At 37.9% G+C, this 21350-nt stretch overlaps 1 protein-coding gene across 7 annotated transcripts in view; it reads left to right on the forward strand.

The window, feature by feature from the left end:
• Nucleotides 1-3465: 3465 nt before the first annotated feature.
• The window catches only part of GDPD4 (glycerophosphodiester phosphodiesterase domain containing 4), a 138886-nt gene continuing 121001 nt past the window's right edge, over nt 3466-21350 (forward strand). For 2 of the 7 annotated variants that reach the window (XM_059930737.1, XM_059930730.1), the window contains exons 1-6: nt 3484-3554; nt 3631-3805; nt 5001-5218; nt 7017-7216; nt 8956-9059; nt 18841-18934. In XM_059930737.1, the coding sequence (XP_059786720.1) occupies nt 5215-5218; nt 7017-7216; nt 8956-9059; nt 18841-18934 (402 nt within the window). In that variant the 5' untranslated portion in view covers nt 3484-3554; nt 3631-3805; nt 5001-5214. Of the gene's footprint in view, nt 3587-3630; nt 3806-5000; nt 5219-7016; nt 7217-8955; nt 9060-18840; nt 18935-21350 lie in introns of all 7 variants that reach the window. The other 5 variants (XM_059930731.1, XM_059930734.1, XM_059930732.1 and 2 more) reach the window with 5 other exon arrangements.

Consider the following 21350-nt stretch of genomic DNA (forward strand, 5'->3'; position numbering starts at 1 on the left):
TAGTAGCCACTTAACTGAACCACATAGGTCTAAGGAAACAAAGTAGCACAGTGTAATTGGAGTCAAATGGGCTGGGTTAATTTTTGGCTCTGTCAGAGGTATGTGTGACTGTGGAGAAGCTACTTAATCTTTCTGAGCCTCAGTTTCTAGATCTGTGAAATGAGTACAATTATAGTATTTAACTCTAAGACCCTGAGGAAATAAAACGTGTGCAAAGCATTTAACACGATCCCTGTCACATAGCAAACGCAGTCCTAGTTTATAATGCTTGGAATTACCTGGTCTGTCAGGAGACTTTATGCCTCTTACTCTTTTATTGGCACTAAATTGAAGGTTTTATAGAAGAGCCAACAACTAGGAGTCTAAGTTGTGCTTGAGCATGTTAGCCAGTAACTGGTTTCGGTCCACAGAATCAAAGGCCAGTCAACATTGATAAAAATCTGTATCCACTTGAAGCTGCTTGAGGATACTCTGTTCAAAAGCAGGGACCTCTTTTTCTTTCTTGCCAAGCTGCTAAGGGATTAAGCCCTAATGTTAGTATTTAGTATCTCTTTCAGACTTGTAGTTCAATATTTCTTTATTATGGGTGTATTAAAAGCAAAATATTAATTTCAGTGACCTTCCACTTAAAAGGAGATTCATTCCTTTTAATAAGGACATTTGTTACAACAGGAATGCCATATATATTTAGCAGCGATAAGGCCCAAACTTTGGGGTTGATACACTGCTGCACAGTTGACTAGAATCTGCATCAAGCCCCAGCATGCTGCCAAGAAAGAGGAATCAGAGGCTGGCACTCAGCTGATGAGGTGACATTTATCTATAGGTCTCAAATTTATCTCTTTCTTTCTGTCAATTTTATCATTTTTCAGATTTAGGTAACTGGTACTTAAAACAACCCCTGACTCGTCCTTCAGTCCAAGCAGTGAGCAATAAAATTGCTTTTACAGTAATTAGAAAACAAAAAGTTGACATAGATATTGACTAGACTTCAGGATGCCGGCAAAGTTAGGAATTTGCTAGTGTTTTTATACTACTACTAGCTTCTTACATTTTGCTGAGAAACCTCTCCTATATGCAAAGGCCTAGGTGACCATGTGCCATCCTAGATGTTTAAATAGCATACAGCTTTGTGTGTGTGTGTGTGTGTGTGTGTGTGTGTGTGTGAGAGAGAGAGAGAGAGAGAGAGAGAGAGAGAGAGTATACATTTGCAAAGTATTTGAATTAGACTTTATGGTCCATAGCAAACTACAATTTCTCTTATGTCACTTTAAGCAGAATTTTCCCTTAGATGATAGTGTAACAATGATCACTAGAAAAAACCATCTCAGTTCATCTTGCTCCTTATGGAAGCTATTGGACTAAGAATCTATATTCTACAGAAGGAAAGTAGAGTTTTGAAGAAATGACTAACAAACTTTCAGTTTGTAGTTTTGAAAGAGTCTTCAAAAAAACCTAAGTTCTTCCAACACAGTCTTGTTTGAGTTCATCATACTTTTTGTCTAGGATCAGATAGGGCCCACCACACTTAAAACAATATTCATTACAAATTAATTAGATTAATGAGTTTACAAAATTGAGTCCGTTTTGTTGGGACAATAAAGCTGGGAAAATAACCTTCCCAGATATCAATGGGAAACCTGTGGTTTCTTACTTTCATGTCCCCAAGTCAACTTTCATTACTGATTTTTAACAGGCAAGTTAAAAGTTAAAGCCTCCCATTACTTGGATTGATTCACATAAACTGCTCAGGACGGGCCTGGCACGTAGTCAGTGCTCAGTGAAATTGCTGTCATCATCTTCATCATGATCTGTCTGTGACTTGTCCTGCTTAGCTTTATATTCCTTGAATCGACATAAGCCTTGGTATATAGTACACACTCAGTACTTGTTTGTTGAATTAAACATATACATTCTTACTTCTTTCAAAAAAAAAAAAAAAAAAAAAAAAAAAAGTTAAAGCCTCCCACAGAGATTAATTGAATACTTATGTTCTTTGAAATAATAATGTGATAATTAGACTTATTTGATAAGCTCTTTGGTAACCTTTTCTATATTCTGTATTGCATGCTTTAGTTTTTTCTTGCTTCTGCTTTAAAACCAAGAGTGATAGGATCAGGTCTGTATTTGCCCTAACATGGGACCAACCTCTACAACTTGTTTCATTCTCTGTTGATAAGAGGAAAAGGTGTCTAAAGAAAAAGTCAGAATGAAGTTTCAGAAAATCTTCATATCACAAAAGATTGCTTAATCCCTTGATTGCTACCTAATTTCAGTGGGTGCAATCATTTGGAGGCACATATGGGACAAGAGGAGGAAGTATTTAACCGAGTCTGGTGGTGAGGAATGGGTGGCGATGATCAAAGAAGGCTTCCTGAGCTGAGTCTTCCACCAACAAGAGGAGTTAACAGGTGAAAGTTGGGGGGTGGGAAGTGGGTCAGCCTGGCAGTAGGGACAACATGAAGAAAGATACATAATGGTGTAGGGGAGCAGTACAAGTGGTTTGGTTTTGCTGGAGTTTCAATATGAGTGGGCATGAAGGAGAGTAGGCGGAAGATGAAGCTGGAGAGAAAGGCAGGATCCAATTTAAGGAGCTTAAACTTTAACCTTAGGAATGAATTTTAACCATGTTCAGGTTTGCATTTTAACAAGATCACTACCTGATCTTTGAAAGGTAGATTTTGGGAAAGATAAACTGGAAGCAGTGAGATTCTTTGGGAGTCTACTGTAGTAACTACCTGAATGCTTATCATAGCAGTACTAAGCAGTTGATACCCAGGGAGATGATTAGGGGCCTAGTGGGCATTGAAATCAACAAGAGAATGACTAGGAGAAATGAATAGGAAATATAATAAGCAGAATTTGGTTGGTATAAGGTGGGAGGGGGGTTTGCAGAGGAAAAGGAGGAGTTAAGAATGAGGAATAGGTTTCAGATCTTGTTATTTAGCAATTTGGAGCCACAGGAGATGGAACGGATTTGAAGGGAAAGATAATTCAGGTTAGGGTTTACTGAGTTTGAGGTGTGTCTACAGCAGGACATTCAGACGAAGATGACCAGCAGGCAGTTGGAGACAAGAATCTAGAGCTCAGAAATGAGGTCAGAGCTAGAGAAATAGCTGTATGAATCAAAGATTAAACAAAGGAACAAGACTAAAACAGGTCTATTTTTGAAGCAGCTTAGGGAAAAAAACGAAGAAAAAATAGTAAAAAAAAAAAAAAGCAAGACGATCTATGAATAAGTGAGCTGGAAAATAATGCCTGAACTAAATGATTAACAAGAACTAAGTTTATATTTATGTTATTTTTAGAAGAACGAAAACAAAACAAACGGGGTAAACCTTAAAAGACATTTAAAGCGTGCTGCTCGGAGCTAAGGTCGGGTGTCGCCTTTAAATTAAGTCTTAGTGTCGGACTGGGCATCTGGGGCCAGCCCCCTGGCCACGCCCACCCGCTCCTGCAGCCTTGGGCACTTCCTTCCGCCTGGCCTCCATCTTGAGAGACGCGGGCTTCTCCAGCCCGAATTCCAGGTTTAGGTCTGGGGCTGTGAAGTCACCGTAAGTACCGTGGCCAGTTCCGTGCTTCCCCCGTAAGCATCTCTAGAAAATACTCTAATACATTAATACTCTCAAGTTGGCAGGCACACCTGAGGCCCTCTACCCAGTCAGCTCACCCCTGCTCGAGGGACGACGCTGAGAACAAAGGGCTCCACCTGAGCCGGCCCCCAGTCCCCATCCGGCACGGCGGTACCAAGCCCCGCACCCCCTGGGCAGGCCCGGTGGCTCGGCTTATCTGGAAGTCCCTGCAGGTGTGAAGGGCGCGCTCGTCTGTTTCTCTTCTTGAGGGTCACTGCTCATGGCTGCCGTTTCAATGTCTGAAAGTAGTTGTTTCATGCATTTTGTCCAGTTTTCTGGTTTTTATGGGGGGAGAGTGAGTCTTTTTCTGGTATCTTAATCCTGACAGGCAAGCCCGGGCTTTTGCCTCAGGCAACTGTGTGAAGAGTGGTGCCCTTTACTGAGATGGGACAGACTTCAAGAGGAATAGGTTTTGGAGGGAAAGTCAAGGGTTCAGTTTTGGACGTATTAATTTTGAAGTGCCTCTGAAAAATCCAGGTGGAGATTCAGTAGGCTGTTGGATACATGGGTTTGGAAATCAGAGAAGGAGCTTCAAGGGAAACAATATTTATTGATCTTTCCCTGAATATTGTTGATTTTCATGTGAACTTGGCTACTCTGGCTGATGAACACAAAATGAGAGATCTGTAGATATGTGGAAAATGGTTATGGTAATGATTCTGGTTTAAATGCTCCCTTTTATTCAGTATTCAAGCAGCTTACCTTCCTCCCAGTCACAGAACTTTTGTTCACAACGTATTTCTTAGACGCTCCAATATTTGCAGCTAGTCATACCAAGTTCTTGTAGTTTCATCATCAACCGATTCAAACTCTTTTCTTATTTCAATTGTGGTCTTTCTCCTTTGACCCATGGGTTTTTATAAATATGGTGTTTAATTCCCAAATGTGGGATTTTCTAGTTCTCTTTTTCTTACTGATTTCTGGTTTAATTATACTTTTGGTAAGTCTTCCATTTCCATTTGAAAAGAATATAAATTCTGCAGTCATTGAGTACAGTGTTTTATAAATGTTAATTAAGACTAATTTATTAATCAAGTTGTTAAAATCTTCTATATCCTTATAGACATTTTTATCTGCTTATTATATCTTTTATTGAGAGAAGTGTGCTTAATTTCCCACAATGATTGTGGATTTGTCTGTTTCTCCTTCAGAGGCTGTGTGATTAGGTGCCTATAAATGGAAAATTGTTTAAAAATAATTTCTCATCATTATGAAATGTCCCTCTTTGTCTCTGCTAATGCTTTTTGCCTCAAGGTTTTTTGATTTGTTGATAATATAGTGAGGTAGATTATATCATTTGGCCTCAATTCTCACCCTTCCTTTAATTACACTCTTTGTGTTCACACCCTTTGCCATGCAACTTTACAGTGCCCTCTACCATGAGTTGACTTTGACTTCAAGACATCCCTTGAAGCAGAAGCTTGAAATGGGCTTGACATTGAGACTTGTTCTCTTGGACAACTTCCATCACCATGAGAATATACTCAGGCCAACCTGGTTGAGTGACACATGGAGCAGAGTTGTCTGGTCATTCTAGCTGAGGCCAGTCTAGATAAGCAGAAGTGGGAGCCAGTCAACTCAGATGTGTGAGTAGTAGATGCTTTTTGTTATATGTGACTGAGGTTTTGTCCATGCTTGGTACATGGCATTATCCTGGTAATGGAATACTGATACGTGTACAAGGTATATCTTTTTCCTTTTTTTTTTTCACTGCATGGCATGACCTGTGGGATCTTAGTTCCCCGACCAGGGATTGAACCTGGGTCCTCGGCAGTGAGAGCACGGAGTCCTAACCATTGGACCGCCAGGGAATTCCCCATCTTTTTCCATTTCTTTTTACCTTCTATCTAAACAAACCAAACTCTTGTAAGGAGCGTGTTGTTGGGTTTGTTCTTTTAATCCAGTTAGACAATTTTGCTGTCTTTTTAAAATTGGGGCATTTAGTCCATTTGCATTGAAAGAAATTACTGATATATTTAGGCTTAAATCTTGCATTTACTGTTTGCTTTCTATTTGTTCTCCTGTTCTATGTATCTTTTTCACTTTTTTCTTGCTTTCTTTTGGATTAATTGAGTAATATTTATGATTTCATTTTATCTCCTTTGTTGACTTATTATATATGTACACCTTTTTCCAGAGGTAACTTTGAAGTTTATAGCATACTTTTTTCACTTATCAGAGTCTACCTTCAAGTATTATTATACCACTTTACATACAGTATGAGAACTGTATAACAATATAGTTTCATTTTCCTGCCCCTGGACTTGGAACTATTATCATATATTTTACTTCTTTAAAAAAAAAAAATTATTTATTTATTTGGTTGCGCCGGGTCTTAGTTGCAGCAGGCGGGCTCCTTAGTTGTGGCATATGAACTCTTAGTTGCGGTATGCATGTGGGATCTAGTTCCCTGACCAGGGATTGAACCCGGGCCCCCTGCTTTGGGAGCATGGAATCTTAACCACTGCAGGGAAGTCCCCATTTTACTTCTACAGTTGTTATAAACTTCTGAAGTAATTTTTTAAATAAGAAAAACATTATTTTATATCCACTGACATGTTAAATATTTCCAGTGCCCCTCATTCCTTTATGTAGATGTGCATTCCTACCTGGTACCTTTTTCTTCATACCGAATGACTTTAACATTTCTCATAGTGTAAATCACCTGATTAATTCTTCCATTTTCAAATATCTGAAATGGTCTTTATTTCACTTCATTTTTTCTAACTGTTTTTGCTGAGTGCTGAATTCTAGGTTAACACGCTTTGTTTTGTCTTCTTTAGTTCTTTACAGATGTTGCTCCACTGTCTTCTGGCTTGTATTGTTTTCAACAAAAAATCATTGTTGTTCAAAGAACATCAAGAAGACATTCTTATCTTTATTCCTCTACATGTAATATGTCTTCTTCTCTGGCTGGTTTTGAGATTTTCTGTTTACCAGTGTTTTTAAGCATCTGGATTATAAAGGGGCAGGCAGCTGTGTGTCTGAGTCACTTATTAGTCAAAGATTATATTTTTCATATACCTCCTTCGTGTCTCCAAGTTTTCAAGTTATTTTAAGAGCATAATACAGTTAAAAAACACATTTGTGTATATTATCTAATTTGATGCCTTCAGTATATATTAGTTGGCTAGGACAGAGAATATGGTACCGTTTTTAGAGGTGAGAAAACTAAATCTTGAATGGTGCAATGACTGCAGTAAACACTGAACTAGTTAGTGGGAAAGATAGGATGAATCTCTAATCTTCTACACCAAATCCAGTGCATTATCCTAGATTATAAAAAATGTTAAAATCCATCTATTTTGATGGAACTTTCTGTAGAATGGTGGGGTAGGAAACATTTGAAGGAACTACTAGATCCTGATTGTTTTGTCATTACAGCAAAAAGGCGAACCATGCCTATGAAGGCCAACAGGATTGAACCTAGGAGCCAGAAGACCGAAAGATGGAAAAAGGATAGTCCATGGATTTTACACATCTTCAACCACAAATGCTGTGTTACTTCCATTACTGGCTGCTACAGCTGCCAGTGGAAAATCAAACAGGAGAAAAAATCTAAACGTGGACCCTACTGCTCTTGGGTACGGAGAGATGGGAAGAAGCTGGACCACACTTTCTTAGATGTGGGAAACATGGGCTGGTCCCTGCCCTCATGAGGGCTCACTAGAGTCTTCAGGACTGGGCTCGGGCTCTAGCTCTTCATGAAAGTTCTGCCATAATTCTGGAGCCAAAGTTAACTCTATGGGAACATGTGCTCATTTTCTTTCACTTTTATTCTTCATTTCTCTTCTTTCTTGTCATTCTGTTATTCATTTATTCACCTCTGCTTTTGTTAATAAGTGAACCTTGAAGAAAAATTGAGGTATAGGTACAATTAGCTGTTTTTGGCTAGGGATTACAGGAATACCTGAATCTTTAAATCTCTCTTCAGTATGAGTTTCCCAAAGGAGCTACACATATGAGAAAAAACAGCAAGTGGGAAACAAGGTGCTCCTTTATTATTGGTCTGGCCAGTATCTGACTTTCTGTAATGAAGATCGCTGGTAAGGCTGAGTGGTGGCATGTGGTCTAGCCTCACTGAGCGCCTCTTTCTTTCTTTAAGTCATATGTTGGCCCTCTCTGGTGGGCAATATAATATGAGACCAAATGATGAGCACACTGAAGTGAGAAGAGGAGAGCCATATCTTGTACCTTCACTTAATCATAAACTTGGTCTAGCTGGGTCCGAGATTCTGACCAATTGGATTACTAATTTTTCATGTCTGAGATGGGGAGCACAAGGAAAGGGGTGGGAATGGGAGGCTTCCCTGGATTAGGCAGGAGTGTTCTCCTGTTCGTGTATCTTTCCTGCCCAGATATTTGGCTTCTATACCAGTGACTGGGGATAACACAGGTTCTTCAGGCATGGTTCCTGCTCTCAAGGAATTCACAGTCTACTGGAGGAAAAGACAAGTACACACTTACTCTCAACATAGTGAGAGAAGTGTTATAGTTGTGTGTGTGTGTACGCTTATGCACACACGCATGCGTTCATGTACAAGGGAGGGGGCCAAAAATAACTATTTAGAATGTGAAAAGCAGTTAAGAATAGGATAGGTAAAGAACAGGGGATGGCAGGAGAAAAGGTATTGGAGGAGGAGTCAAAGGGCTTGGAATAAGGTTTATTTTAAGTGGAGTAGAGGATCTGAATGGAGAAGTGATGGGAAATTATGAAGCTAGAGAGGGAGTGGGAAAAGATATTGTGTGGTTTTAAGAATTTGACCTCTGCCATGTAGGGGATAAAGACTCCCTAAAGATTTTAAGCCACTGATGTCTGAGCTATGTTTTGGAATGATTATTTGATCATGTGGAAGATGCATTAGATGGTATAAGAGTAATGCAGGGAGATGTCTTTGCCTTCAAAGAGAAAGCAACAGCAGTATTCAAGGTAAGAGATGTTGGTGTCCTGGATTAGAGTAGTGATGGTAAAAATGGAGAAGAGCAAATTGATTCAACAGATATTTATTACTTAGGGATGATGTCGTAAGTCACAAGAGAGCTATAAAGAAGGACATGGAGCGAAAGATAAAGGGAGGCTTCCTGGTAAAGGTGACGTTGGAGGCAGTGTGGTATAATGGAAAAATCCCTGGAAGAGAGCCTGGGAGTATGTTTTGGTTCTTGTCCCAACTCAGCCTTTGGGCTGGATACGTGATATCTCCAAGCCTCTCTACAGGGTAATGCTGCACTACAACTATGCAGACCTTTGGCGAGTATATACAAATGTTGCTGAGGTACCATGGATAAATGGAACTAAATTAGACTTGCTTCTTTCTCTTCCCAGAGAGAACGATTATTTTACGCATGTCTGGTTATTTCATTTTGCGTGTCTGTGCTTTTGCTGTTTGTGTGGATAGAATCCTCAAACGAATACTTTGGCTTTGACTGGTGAGTTTCACTTTTTGTATTTTCACTTGTGTAAGGGCTGTTTGGTCTAATAGCCACATGGATCCTACATCAGGCTGAAAAGATCTAGTGGCATAAGGGGGAGGGTGGATAAAATTGGGTGTTCTACAGCTGGTGGATGGGAGGCCTGACTCTGGGGAGGGGTAAAGATGCTCAGCACCCTCAGCTATTATACTTCCCTTCCACCTGTGCTCACTCTCACACTTAGACCAAATCTGGCTCAGTGGGAAGCTTTCTCTGTGCTTCCAGTGTCCCCAGTCCTTCTATTCAGAGGACTCCCTGACACCTTGTTACTCAGTCTCTTTGGGTTACTGATGCCTACACTAGTTGGTCTTCATGATCTCTGTCCATGAACCCTGATGTCTCTGCCTCACCTCCAGCCTCTGCTTCTTCCTTCTGTCTTTACTGGGCTTTCTAAGACTCTAAAGACAGAAACGGTGTCCCATCTCAGCCCCTTTTCTAGCCAGATTCCTACTCTGGACTACTCCTAGCTCTTCCAGTTTTTCTGGCCTGATTATTGCAAATCTTACCCATTATTTGGTATTTGGGGGAGAAAGGGATATGTTTGAGTATGAGTCTTTTTAAAAAATGGAATACAGTTTATTTTTCCTTTGTTTTTGGCCGCACTGTGCAGCATGCGGGATCTTAGTTCCCTGACCAGGGATTGAACCCGTGCCCCCTGCAGTGGAAGCACAGAGTCTTAACGACTGGACCGCCAAGGAAGTCCCTATTTTTCCTTTTATAGAAGTAAAATATGGTTTGTTATTTTAAATGTAAAAAATGCAGAAAGTAGAAAATATAAAAATCTGCTTAGTCTTATTCTTGAGTAACAATCTCTTGGTATACTTCCCAGTCTTTTTTTCTATGCTTATTTTTACATGGTTATGCTCATACCATATATATAATTTTGCTTTTCATTTTCACTTAAAATGGTTGCACACATTTTGAAAAATTGTTAAAACTCTTAATGAACATCATTTAAAATGGTTTAAAAATATTTCCTGACATGAAGGTACTCTAATACACTTACTTAACCACTTTTTATTGTTAGGCATTATGAATGTTTCTAAATTTTCTGGTTTTGATAATATGAAAGCACAGAGAAATCTCTGTGCTCTGACTTATGTTCTTACAATAGACTCCCACGAATGGTGTTATTGATTTAAGAAGAATAAACACTAATAAAATTCATTATGCTTATTGCCAAAGTACTTTCTCAAAAGAGTCTAGCAATTTCCATAAACAACAGAGGTATATGAGTTTCTATTTTAACCTGCCATTGACAGCAGTAACTATTCTAATTTTGATAATTTTTATTAATTTTATAGATGGAATTTGTTTTGTTTTAATTTAATCATTGATTAAGTGTCAAAACTGGTTTATTTATTTACTTTTTAGTTTTCTTGCTTTGTTTATTTTGTGGGATCTTTACTAATTTTTGATCAGTTTATATGCAGTCTTTATTTATGGACCCATTCTAAATTATTCCACAGGAATTGAGATACAAAGCTGTTTCATTTTAAAGTAAAATTTCCCTCAGTTTTTAAAAACTTTATTGAGATGTAATTGACGTATAACATTGTGTTAGTTTCAGGTGGATACAAAGTAATAATTTGATATTTATATATATTGTGAAATGATCACAACAATAAATCTTTTTAACATCAATCACTACACATAATTACAATTGTTTTCTTGTGATGAGAATTTTTAAGATCTACTCTCTAAGCAATTTTCAAATATATAATGCAGTATTATCAACTATAGTTACCATGCCATATGTTACATTCCCATGGCTTAGTAACTGGAAGTTTGTACCTTTCAACCCCTTAACCCATTTCATCCACCCCCACCTCTGGCAACCACCAGTCTGTTCTATCTACGAGCTTATTTATTGTTTTTGTTTTTGTTTTTTAGATTCCACATATAAGGGAGATCATGTGGTATTTGTCTTTTTCTGTCTGACTTATTTCACTTAGCATAATGCCCTCAAGGGTTCATCAAGGTTGTCATAAATGGCAAGATTTCCTTCTTTTTTATGGCTGAATAATATTCCATTGTATGTACATACTGCATATTCTTTGTCCATTTATCTGTCAGTGGATACTTAGGTTGTTTCTATATCATGGCATGGCTTCTATATCATGCAGTGAACATAGGGGTACATATATCTTTTCAGGTTAGTGTTTTCATTTTCTTTGGATGAATACCCAGAAGTGGAATTGCTGGATCATATGGTAGCTCTGTTCTAATTTTTTTGCGGAACCTCCATACTAGTTTCCGTAGTACCTGCACCAATTTACATTCCCACCAATAGTGCACAAGTGTTCCATTTTCTCCATATCCTCGCAAACACTTGTTATTGCTTGTCTTTTTGATAACTGTTCTAACAGGTATGAGGTGATATCTAGTTGGGGTTTTGATTTGCATTTTTCTGATGATTAGTGAATCATCAGAAAAATGATGTTGAATACCTTTTTATATACCTGTGGCCTGTATATCTTCTTAGGAAAAATGTGTATTCAGATACTCTATTTTTAAACTGGTTTGTTTGTTTAATTGGTATTCAGTTGTATGAATTCTTTGTATATTTTTTGGATATTAACCTCTTTTTAAAGATTTTTTTGATGTGGACCATTTCAAAAGTCTTTATTGAATTTGTTACAATATTACTTCTGTTTTATGTTTTGTTTTCTTGGCCACGAAGCATGTGGGATCTTAGCTCCCCGACCAGGGATTGAACCCACACCCCCTGCATTGGAAGGCAAAATCTTAACCACTGGACCACTAGGGAAGTCCCTGGATGTTAACCTCTTAATCAGATATATGGTTTGCAAATATTTTCTCCCATTTGGTAGGTTGCCTTTTTGTTTTGTTGATGGTTTCCTTTGCTTTGTTTGATGTAGTCCCACTTGTTTGTTTTTGCTTTTGTTCCTTTTGCTTTTGGTGTCAAATCCAAAAAACTCATTGCCAAGGCTGATGTTAAGGAACTTACTGGTTATGTTTTCTTCTAGGAGTCCTATGGTTTGAGGTTTTATGTTCAAGTATTTAATCCATTTTGAGTTGATTTCTGTGTATGGTATAAGATATTGGTTCAGTTTCACTGTTTTGCATGTGGCTGTCCAGTTTTTTCAACACTGTTTATTGGAGACACTGTCCTTTCCTCATTGTATATCCTGGTTCTTGTCTCCTTTGTCATAAAATAATAGACCATATATACATGGGTTTATTTCTGGGTTCTTTATGGCATTCCATTGATACGGTGTTTGTTTTTGTGCAGATGCTCTACTGTTTTGATTACTGTAGCTTTGTAGTATTGTTTGAAATTAGGGAGTGTGATGCCTCAAGATTTGTTCTTCTTTCTCAATATTACTTTGGCTATTTGGGGTCTTCTGTGGTTCCATACAAATTTTAGGATTGTTCTGTTTCTATAAAAATGCCATTGGAATTTTGTTAGGGATTGCATCTAATCTGTAGATGGCTTTCAGTAGTATGGAAAATTTAACAATATTAATTCTTCCAATCCATGAACATGAGATATCTTTCCATTTCACGTCTTATAGTTTTCAGTGGAGAGCTCTTTCACCTCCTTGATTAAATTTATTCTTAGGTATTTTATTTTTGTTACTGATATTGTAACTGGGGTTGTTTTCTTAATTTCTTTTTTGTATATATTTTTATCAGTGTGTAGAAATCCAACAGATATTTGTATATTGATTTTGTATCCTGCAACTTTAGAATTCATTAATTAGATCTCACAGTTTTTTGATGGAGTCTTTAATATTTTCTGTATATAAAATCATGTCATCTTTAAATAGAGAAAGTTTTACTTCTTTCTTTCCAATTCTGGTGCCTTTCCTTCCTCCCTCCCTCCCTTCCTTCCTTCCTTCCCCCCCCTTTCCTTCTTTCTTTCTCTCTTTCTCTCTTTCTTTCTTTCTTTTCTTTCTTTCCCTGATTGCTCTAACTAGGACTTCTAGTACTATGTTGAATAGGAGTGGTGAGTGTGCACCCTGTTATTCCTGATCTTAGAGGAAAATCTTTTAACCTTTCACCATTGAGTAAGATGTTAGATGTGGGCTTGTGATATGTGACCTTTATTTTGTTGAGGTATATTCCTCCTATACCCAGTTTGTTGAGAGTTTTTTTTTTTTTTTTATCATGAATGGAGTTTGAATTTGTAGATGCTATTTTTGCTATCTTGAAATGATCATATGATTTTTATCTTTCATTCTCTTAATGTGATGTATCACATTTATTGATTTGTGTATGTAGAACCATCCTTGCATTAGAGGGACGAATCCCACTTGATCATGGTATATGATTCTTTTAATGCGCTGTTGTATTTTGTTGTGATTCTTGCATCTATATTCATCACGGATATTGGCCTGTAATTTCTTTTCTTATAGTGTCCTTATCAAGCTTTTATATCAGGGAAATGCTGGCTTTGTAAAATTAATTTGGGAGTGTTCTCTCCTCTTCAGTTTTTTGTAAGAGTTTGAGAAGGATTGATGTTAATTCTTCTTTAAATATTTAAAATTGGCCAGTGAAACATTTAGACCTGTGCTTTTCTTCTTTGGGAGGTTTTTGTTTACTGATTCAGTCTCCTTACTCATTACTCAAATCTTACTCTGATCAGATTTTCTGTTTCTTCATGATTCAGTCTTGGTAGGTTGTATGTTTCTAGAAATTTATCCTTTTTTCCTAGGTTGTCCAGTTTGTTGGCATATAGTTGTTCATAGTCATCTCTTATGTTCCTTTATGTGGTGTCAGTTGTAAAGACTCCTTTTTCATTTAAAATTTCATTTATTTGGATCCTCTTTTTTTCTTGGTTAGTCTTGCTAAAAGTTTTGTCAATTTTATGTATTTTTTCAAAGAACGAACTCTTAGTTTGGTTAATTTTTTCTATTGTTTTCCTATTCTCTGTTTTACTTATTTACCAAACAAATTAGCTCCTGAATGAAGAGAAATCCTTGAGGAAGAACCTTGCTGTACAAAAGGACCTGCCTGTACAAAACTGTATACTGTCAATCTTCCTCCTCTTTTCCCCCCAAAAAACATCTGGCTATTTACCAGGGTGGTTGTGCACTTGGGCAGAAGAAATACTTCTGGGGCAATTACTGGACACTGACTCTGAACTGATACAAATTCCTGGAGATATAAAGCAGCACTATGATTCACCAGTCAGAGTAATCAATGGAGATAGGTAATCAATGGAGTTTTGGTTCAGACCTATCTCTACAGTGGGTCTAGTGGGTCCCCAAACCCACCCTGCAGTTATTTCTCTAGTTTTGGAATGCATAGTTGGAATAAACATACTCAGAAGCAGGCAGAATCCTTACAGCAATACTCCATCATCAAATAAAAGTTGTAAACATAAGAGTGAGTTCCTATTGGTCCTAAAGCCACAAGTAAAGTTAATGGGCAGTTTTCCATTGCTCCCATAGCAAATTATCACAAATTCAATGGCCTAAAGCAATACCCATTTTTTTTCTCAGTTCTTTAGGTCAGACGTCAGACATGCTTGGCTGGGTACTCTGCTTAGGATTTCATAATGAAATCAAGGTGCCAGATGGCCTGAGCTTATACCTGGGGCTCTGAGTGAGAATTCACTTCCAGGTTCATTCAAGTTGTTGGCAGAATCCAGTTCCTTCTGGTTGCAGGAATGATGTGCTCATTCTTTAGTGGTTGTCAGAGGGGAGTTGGTCTCAGCTTCTAGCTTGTGGCCTTCTCTATCTTCAAAGCTAGCAGTGGTGTTTCAACATAACCGTTGAAACAGTTAACGTCATCACTCACGTGATACCAAATGACAGAGATCATGGGAGCCAGAATTCTGTGTGTGTGTGTCTATATGTTTTTCTCTTCTCCCATTCTTCTACCATTGAAAATAAGATGTGTTAATAGTAGTTGACCATATATATCAGTACTTAAATTAGAGGTATAAACATCACATAGAGGAGATAAAGGAACTTTGTATCCTTTTTTGGGGAGAGGATTGGTGTGTTTTTGGTTGTATGAGAGGTAATCACATCATGTTAGATAGAAAGTAAGGATGGTTAATAGAGGTGTGTATGAATACCAAGTTGCTCATGAGTGGATTGTGGTAGTGTACTAATTGGGTCCACTTAGTTAAACTGAAACTACATTTCTCACAATTCCATTCCCAGTATAGGATTGGGTTAGGATTAATTACAAGAAAAATTGGTATACAGTTTGGAAGTAGGAAGTGAATCGTTAGCTATTTCTTTATACTCTGAAGATCAGTGATGGACCCAGGCATTATGACAGCCTCCATGCAATGTCAATATCTGGTAGTTCACTTAGTTGCCATGGGGAAGCACCTGGGCCCACATTCTTCTTGCTCCTGCCAGGTCTTCTTCAGCTTCTTCATGTCCTAGGCCAGATAAGTATGCAACTAAATGATGAAAGGCATGAACTTTTCCTGCAGGTCACTGTTATTATCCAAGGTTGGAGGAAGTGTGTTATGACTTTGTTGAATTAACATTTGTTATGTGGAGCACAGGGTGCTGGATGGTCAATTGAGGCAACAGCAATGGTGAGTGGTGGTTCACCAACAGACTGCAAGAGAAATTAAAATAGAGAAGTTTATTACTTGGAGGTACTGGGGGAAGTACACAGATGCCTCTAGGGCCCACATAGGGAGGTCAAGGCAGAGTGTAGACAGAAAGTGAGGCAGGACCTGGGCACATGCCTTTATTACAGTCCATGACTGGAGTGCTTTGGGGTTCCTGGGCTAGGGCCAGATTGATTAAGTCAAACTATAAGAGTAGGGTTTTTGTAAGCCCCATGGAAGTTTTGTCTAAGGGGCACATAAGGCATACAGGTGATGGGAAGCATGCGAGACTGTAGATCACAAGGGCTATTGTGGAAGTCATATCAGGACCTTATATTTGCTTATGACTGAGGGCTCCTAGGTCATGTGCTTCCCTGAGGGTGCTAGTGTCAATTTAAGGTCACTGTGGTCCACTTGGACAAACAAAATGGGTGCCACGGCGGCAATACCATGGAATTACAGCTTAGCTAATAGGAGTTAACTTAGCTAAATCCTTGACACAGTGATAGACACAGGTTGCATGGTTTGTGTGTGTCCTCATGTGTTCCAGTCTATCCTTACGTGTTTCAGTTTGTCCTTGAGGGTTCTAGTTCCTCCTCATGGGTTTCAGTTTCCCTATATATTGTGTTCAGTTTTACTTTCCAACTTCTGGCCTGTCTGACTTCTACAACTTTAGGCCAAGTGTTGGAGCAGATGTAACAGTCTTACATAGCCTTCTCTCACAGCTTCTGTAATAGCCCAAGGTCTAATCCCTACAATAATTCCTTTTCTGAGTGGTCCCAGACCAATACAGTATTTTTAATCATTTTGGAAAAGTTCTCAGCCATTACCTTTACAAATATTGCTTTTACCCCATTTTCTATTGCCTCTACTTCAATTTTATATTAGGTATTTTCTCTTTATCCTCTTAAGTGTCCTACTCTTTCTTCTGTATTTCTCATGTATTTTTTTCATGTGTCTCTGTTTCATGCTTGATATTTTTTTCTGGTCTGTCTTTTGTTTAGCAAATTCCTTTTGGCTCTGTTTTACCTGCTATTTAATCCATTCACAGAGTTCTTAATTTTTACTGCTGTATTTTCCCTTCTAGAATTCTTTTTTTTTTTTTATAAATTTATTTATTTATTTAGGGGTGTGTTGGGTCTGTGCGAGGGCTTTCACTACCACCACCTAGAGTTAGTACAGATGAATAGGACAAGAAGAAGTAGAAGAGGGAAAGAGAAAAAGAGAAAAAAATTCAAAATTCTTCCTGCAGTTCATGGTGGGTGGGTGGGAACTTCACCTGAGTTTGGTGAGAGAGTTTTGAGCTGAACTCAGCTAATAATAATATTTATGTGTGGTTGAATGTACAAAAGAAGACCTTTTAGGTTAAAAGGGAGTGAAAAAAAATCAGATGTGGCCAGAAAAATGATTAGAAAAATAAAGGCACCATTAAATGGTAAACCTTAACTTACTCACTTGGAAAGCAAAGTCAAAATCACTATTTGGTTAAGCTGTTTGATAAATTCTTTGACTGTATCTAGGCTACTATTAAGTCCATCTTACATTTTTTAAAAATTGAAGTCTAGCTAATTTACAATGCTGTGTTAGTTTCAGTTGTACAGCAAGGTGATTCAGCTATACACACACACACACATATTATTTTTTCAGATTCTTTTCCGTTATAGGTCATCTTACATGTTTTTTAAGATCTCTGTTTCATTGTTTTGATAATTAATGTGCTTGTTTTAAAACATCTATTCTTGTTACCTGGATGTGAGTCCTTTATTTTTCTGAAGCTTTTGAATATATTTATTTTGTGGTTCTTTTCTGATCGTTCTATTAATTATATTTTTTTGTGTGCAAGTTGTTCTATTAGTTGGCTTTATTGGGTGAATTTGTTGACATTCCTTACATGTTTTCTGATTCCTGGCTGTGAGCTCATCTTTTAGAAAGTACTCTTAGTATCTTGATCTGGGATAGCTCTCGCTAGGATGGCTGCTTGCTTGTTTCATTCTTCTTGATGTATGTTATAGCCCCTGACCAAAGAGAATTTCCTTTCCTATTTGTAATGTGGTTATATGTTCACCAATCTATATTTTATACAGGCATACCTTGGAGATACTGGGAGTTCAGTTCCAGACCACAGAAATAAAGTGAATAATATAGCAATAAAGCAAGTCACACAATTTTTTTGGTTTCCCAGTGCACATAAAAGTTATGTTTACACTATACTGTAGTCTGTAAGTGTATAATAACATCGTTTATAAAAAATATACATGCCTTAGTTAAAAAATATTTTATTGCTAAATAGCTAACCATCTTCAGAACATTCAGTGAGTAGTGGTAGTAACATCAAAGATCACTGATCACAGATCACCATAACAACTATAATAAAAATGAAAAAGCTTGAAATATTGCAAGAATTACCAAAATGTGACACAGAGACATGAAGTGAGCAAATGCTGTTGGAAAAATGGTGCCAATAGACCTGTTTGATGTAGGGTTGCCACAAACCTTCAATTTGTAAAAAATGCAGTATCTTTGAAGCATATGTCTGTGTTGTTAAAATATAATTTCTCCAGATTTTATATGGTGAGAAGGTAATTTCTGTTATCTTGAAATGAACGGTCTAGAACAATTTTGACATACAATATGTAGACCAAGTGTAACACTGTTTCTCTTAGCAGATTATTAGCAGTTTTCCCTCATAAACTACTTTAGGAACAGAACACATCAGGACTATTTTTGAAGGGGCCAAATCTCTTACACAGAATAGATAAATTAATATGGTGGCTTGCAGTTATGTAAGAAAACATATATTCATGTGGACCAGGAACCTGCCCAAATGGAAAGTGTTAGTTTTATTAAGGCAGTGGACTTTTTCTCTTTTGGAATTCCAGAATTTCTGTCTTATATTGTTTTTTAAAGAGAACATAATTTTTGAATATATTGATATATTCTGAGTAACTTTAAAAAATCATACCACTCATACAGAGCCCCATTAAAGTACCCAATTGCCTGTAGGATAAAGTTAGAACTTCCCAACTGAATATCCCCAAAGCTCTTCACACATCTGTTCCCAAATTGCCTTCTCTTCTTATCTCCCTCTGTTTATCTTTTACCTCATCTAGTCCAGTCTTATCTCCCCCCATCCTTGACACAGATGCTACTAATTGTTTACTGTATTTTAAGGATTGAAACACATTTTTGCAGGGTCATTTTTCTAGGTACAGGATTCTGGTTCTTCTGGTCCATTGTCTTGCTGAGTTTTTTTGGGATCCTGGCTGCCTACACATCATTGCTCTTGGTGAGTAATGTTTTCCATTTCTCCCACTCCTTTCCTGAGTAGGCTCATGAGGTGCTCTGTCTGTGGTATGGTTCCCAGTTGTGCTGGGAGCCCTCAGAACCTCAGATCACTCTTGGTAGAGTTGGGGTTTACATCAGCCAAGAATGTTAGGCACGAGGGATAGATGGAGGAAAAAAGGCTTGTGCTGTTAGAGGGTGTGTCTTACCACTTTGACCCTTTGAAAGGGTGGCAGAACATCCTTCCCCTGTTTCATAGCCTATTTTCTGGTTCACTCAGTATTGTCATTTTAGACACCTGCACCTTCACATGGCAGTACTTCTACATATTGAATTTTATAGCCCATCTCCTAAGAATCAGTCTTTCTGGGCCTTACAAATTAGCTAGTGTGTTAAACCTGTTCTAATGTGCGAATGCTAGTCCTTAGTCCAGGTGTGAAGTACATTTTAGCGAAAGTGTTTAGGCACTAGTGACCCTGCCTCTGTTGTCTGACATATAGTAGTGTCAGGTAGTGTGAGAAATTCAGGCCAGGAAATAGAGGAGTTTGAAGAAGTGGAAAGCTTGTGAGAGACTAACTTTTAAGGAACTGGAGTTTTTCAGTGCCCAGTTATACATAGGGCATATATATCTTTCTCTGATTTCATCATTCCTTGTCTCCACTGATTTCCTGTCTGATATAGAAGAATCCAACCCCCAAATCAGTTGACATTTGCATTAATTTTTCTTTCAACAAAATATATTGATCATTATATGAGTGATAAGTACTGAAGATACAGAAATCAACAAGACATGTGCAGTTTCTGTTTTCATGCAGGGCACTTCAAAGTGATAGTTATGAGATATAAAGTTATAGTCGTCCTTAATTCTAACTTATTGAGAGTTTAGAATCTAGTAGGGAACTAAGTCATAGACAAAAATAACCAACACAGGGAGAGCATTATAATTGTCATTAGAGTGGCCTAAATAACGTTCTGCATGGGTTCTGAGAAGGAAGAGGTGACTTACAGCCAAGAGGATTAAGTGAGGCTTCTTGGAAGAGGTGGAACAGGAGTGGGATCTTGGAGGGATGTTGGATTTAGACATGTGTTTATGCTGATGGGGAAGAAAGTTCCAGACTGTGGGAACATCATGACAAAGTCAGGGTCATTTGTAGAGATGTGGATGGACCTAGAGTCTGTCATACAGAGTGAAGTAAGCCAGAAAGAGAGAAACAAATATCATATATTAATGCATATATGTGGAATCTAGAAAAATGGTACAGATGAACCTATTTGTAGGGCAGGAATAGAGACGTAGACGTAGAGAACAGACATGTGGACACGGGGGGAAGGGGAGGGTGGGACGAATTGGGAGATTAGGTTTGACATAAATACACTACCGTGTTTAAAATAGATAGCTAGTGGGAACCTGCTGTATGGCACAGGGAGCTCAGCTCAGTGCCCTGTGATGACCTAGATGGGCAGGGGAAGGGAGGGAGGGAGGTCCAAGAGGGAGGGGATATAGGTATACATATAGCTGATTCACTTCATTGTACAGCAGAAACTAACACAACATTGGTAAAGCAATTTTGCTCCCATAAAAAAAGAGAGCTATGTATGGGGTGTGACTAGGTAACAGGGAAGAATCAGTACTGTTAGCACGTAGGGGATATTGAAGAAAAATCGGTAACCTCTTTTTAGATAGGCTTGTGACAGACTTTGGAAGGCCTGAAAAGTAGCCTAATACATTTAGCATAAATCAGATTTCTATTTAGGAAAATCATCCTGGAAGTTGTGGTGTGGAGGGTGGCTATAGGCAGAGAGACCAGTTAGAAGCTTTTCTTTTTAATGGGGAAAAAAACAGATGAATGGTGTTCTCTGGACCAGACTCTGGCCACTGAATTGTACTGCTTTCATACACAATAAACATGAAATGGTATAGTTAGCTTCTAAGGTGTGAATGAGTTCTAGTGTCCAATAAGGCAATGTATTTTCACAAACTTTCTACTCTACCCTACCTATTTTTGGATACATATAGTGGTAACAACAGTGAACAGAGAAGGAGACCTGGGTCCTATTCCTAGCTCTATCTTGAGGTTACCTTGTAACCTTGACCAAGTCATATAATTCTTCTGAGCCTCAGTTTCTTTTCTTTTAAATGAGAATGATAATAATATTTAATAAAATGGTATTTTATAGGGCTGGGTAAAGAACAGATGAATTATATACATAAAATTGTTTTGATAAAAATCTAAGTGACTTATACATTCAAACTCTCATTAATATCCTAAGCATCTGAGGACTCTGGTTTTCAGTTCCTATCTCCACACTGACTTGGTGACTGGCTAGATTTAGATTCAAATTCTATCTAAGATTAATTGACTAAATACCAATGTTAACAACAGTGGTTAGCAGTTATAACCATGGCACTGGTTCCTCAA

The sequence above is a fragment of the Balaenoptera ricei genome, chromosome 8, assembly GCF_028023285.1.
Source record: "Balaenoptera ricei isolate mBalRic1 chromosome 8, mBalRic1.hap2, whole genome shotgun sequence".
Lineage (NCBI taxonomy): Eukaryota > Metazoa > Chordata > Mammalia > Artiodactyla > Balaenopteridae > Balaenoptera > Balaenoptera ricei.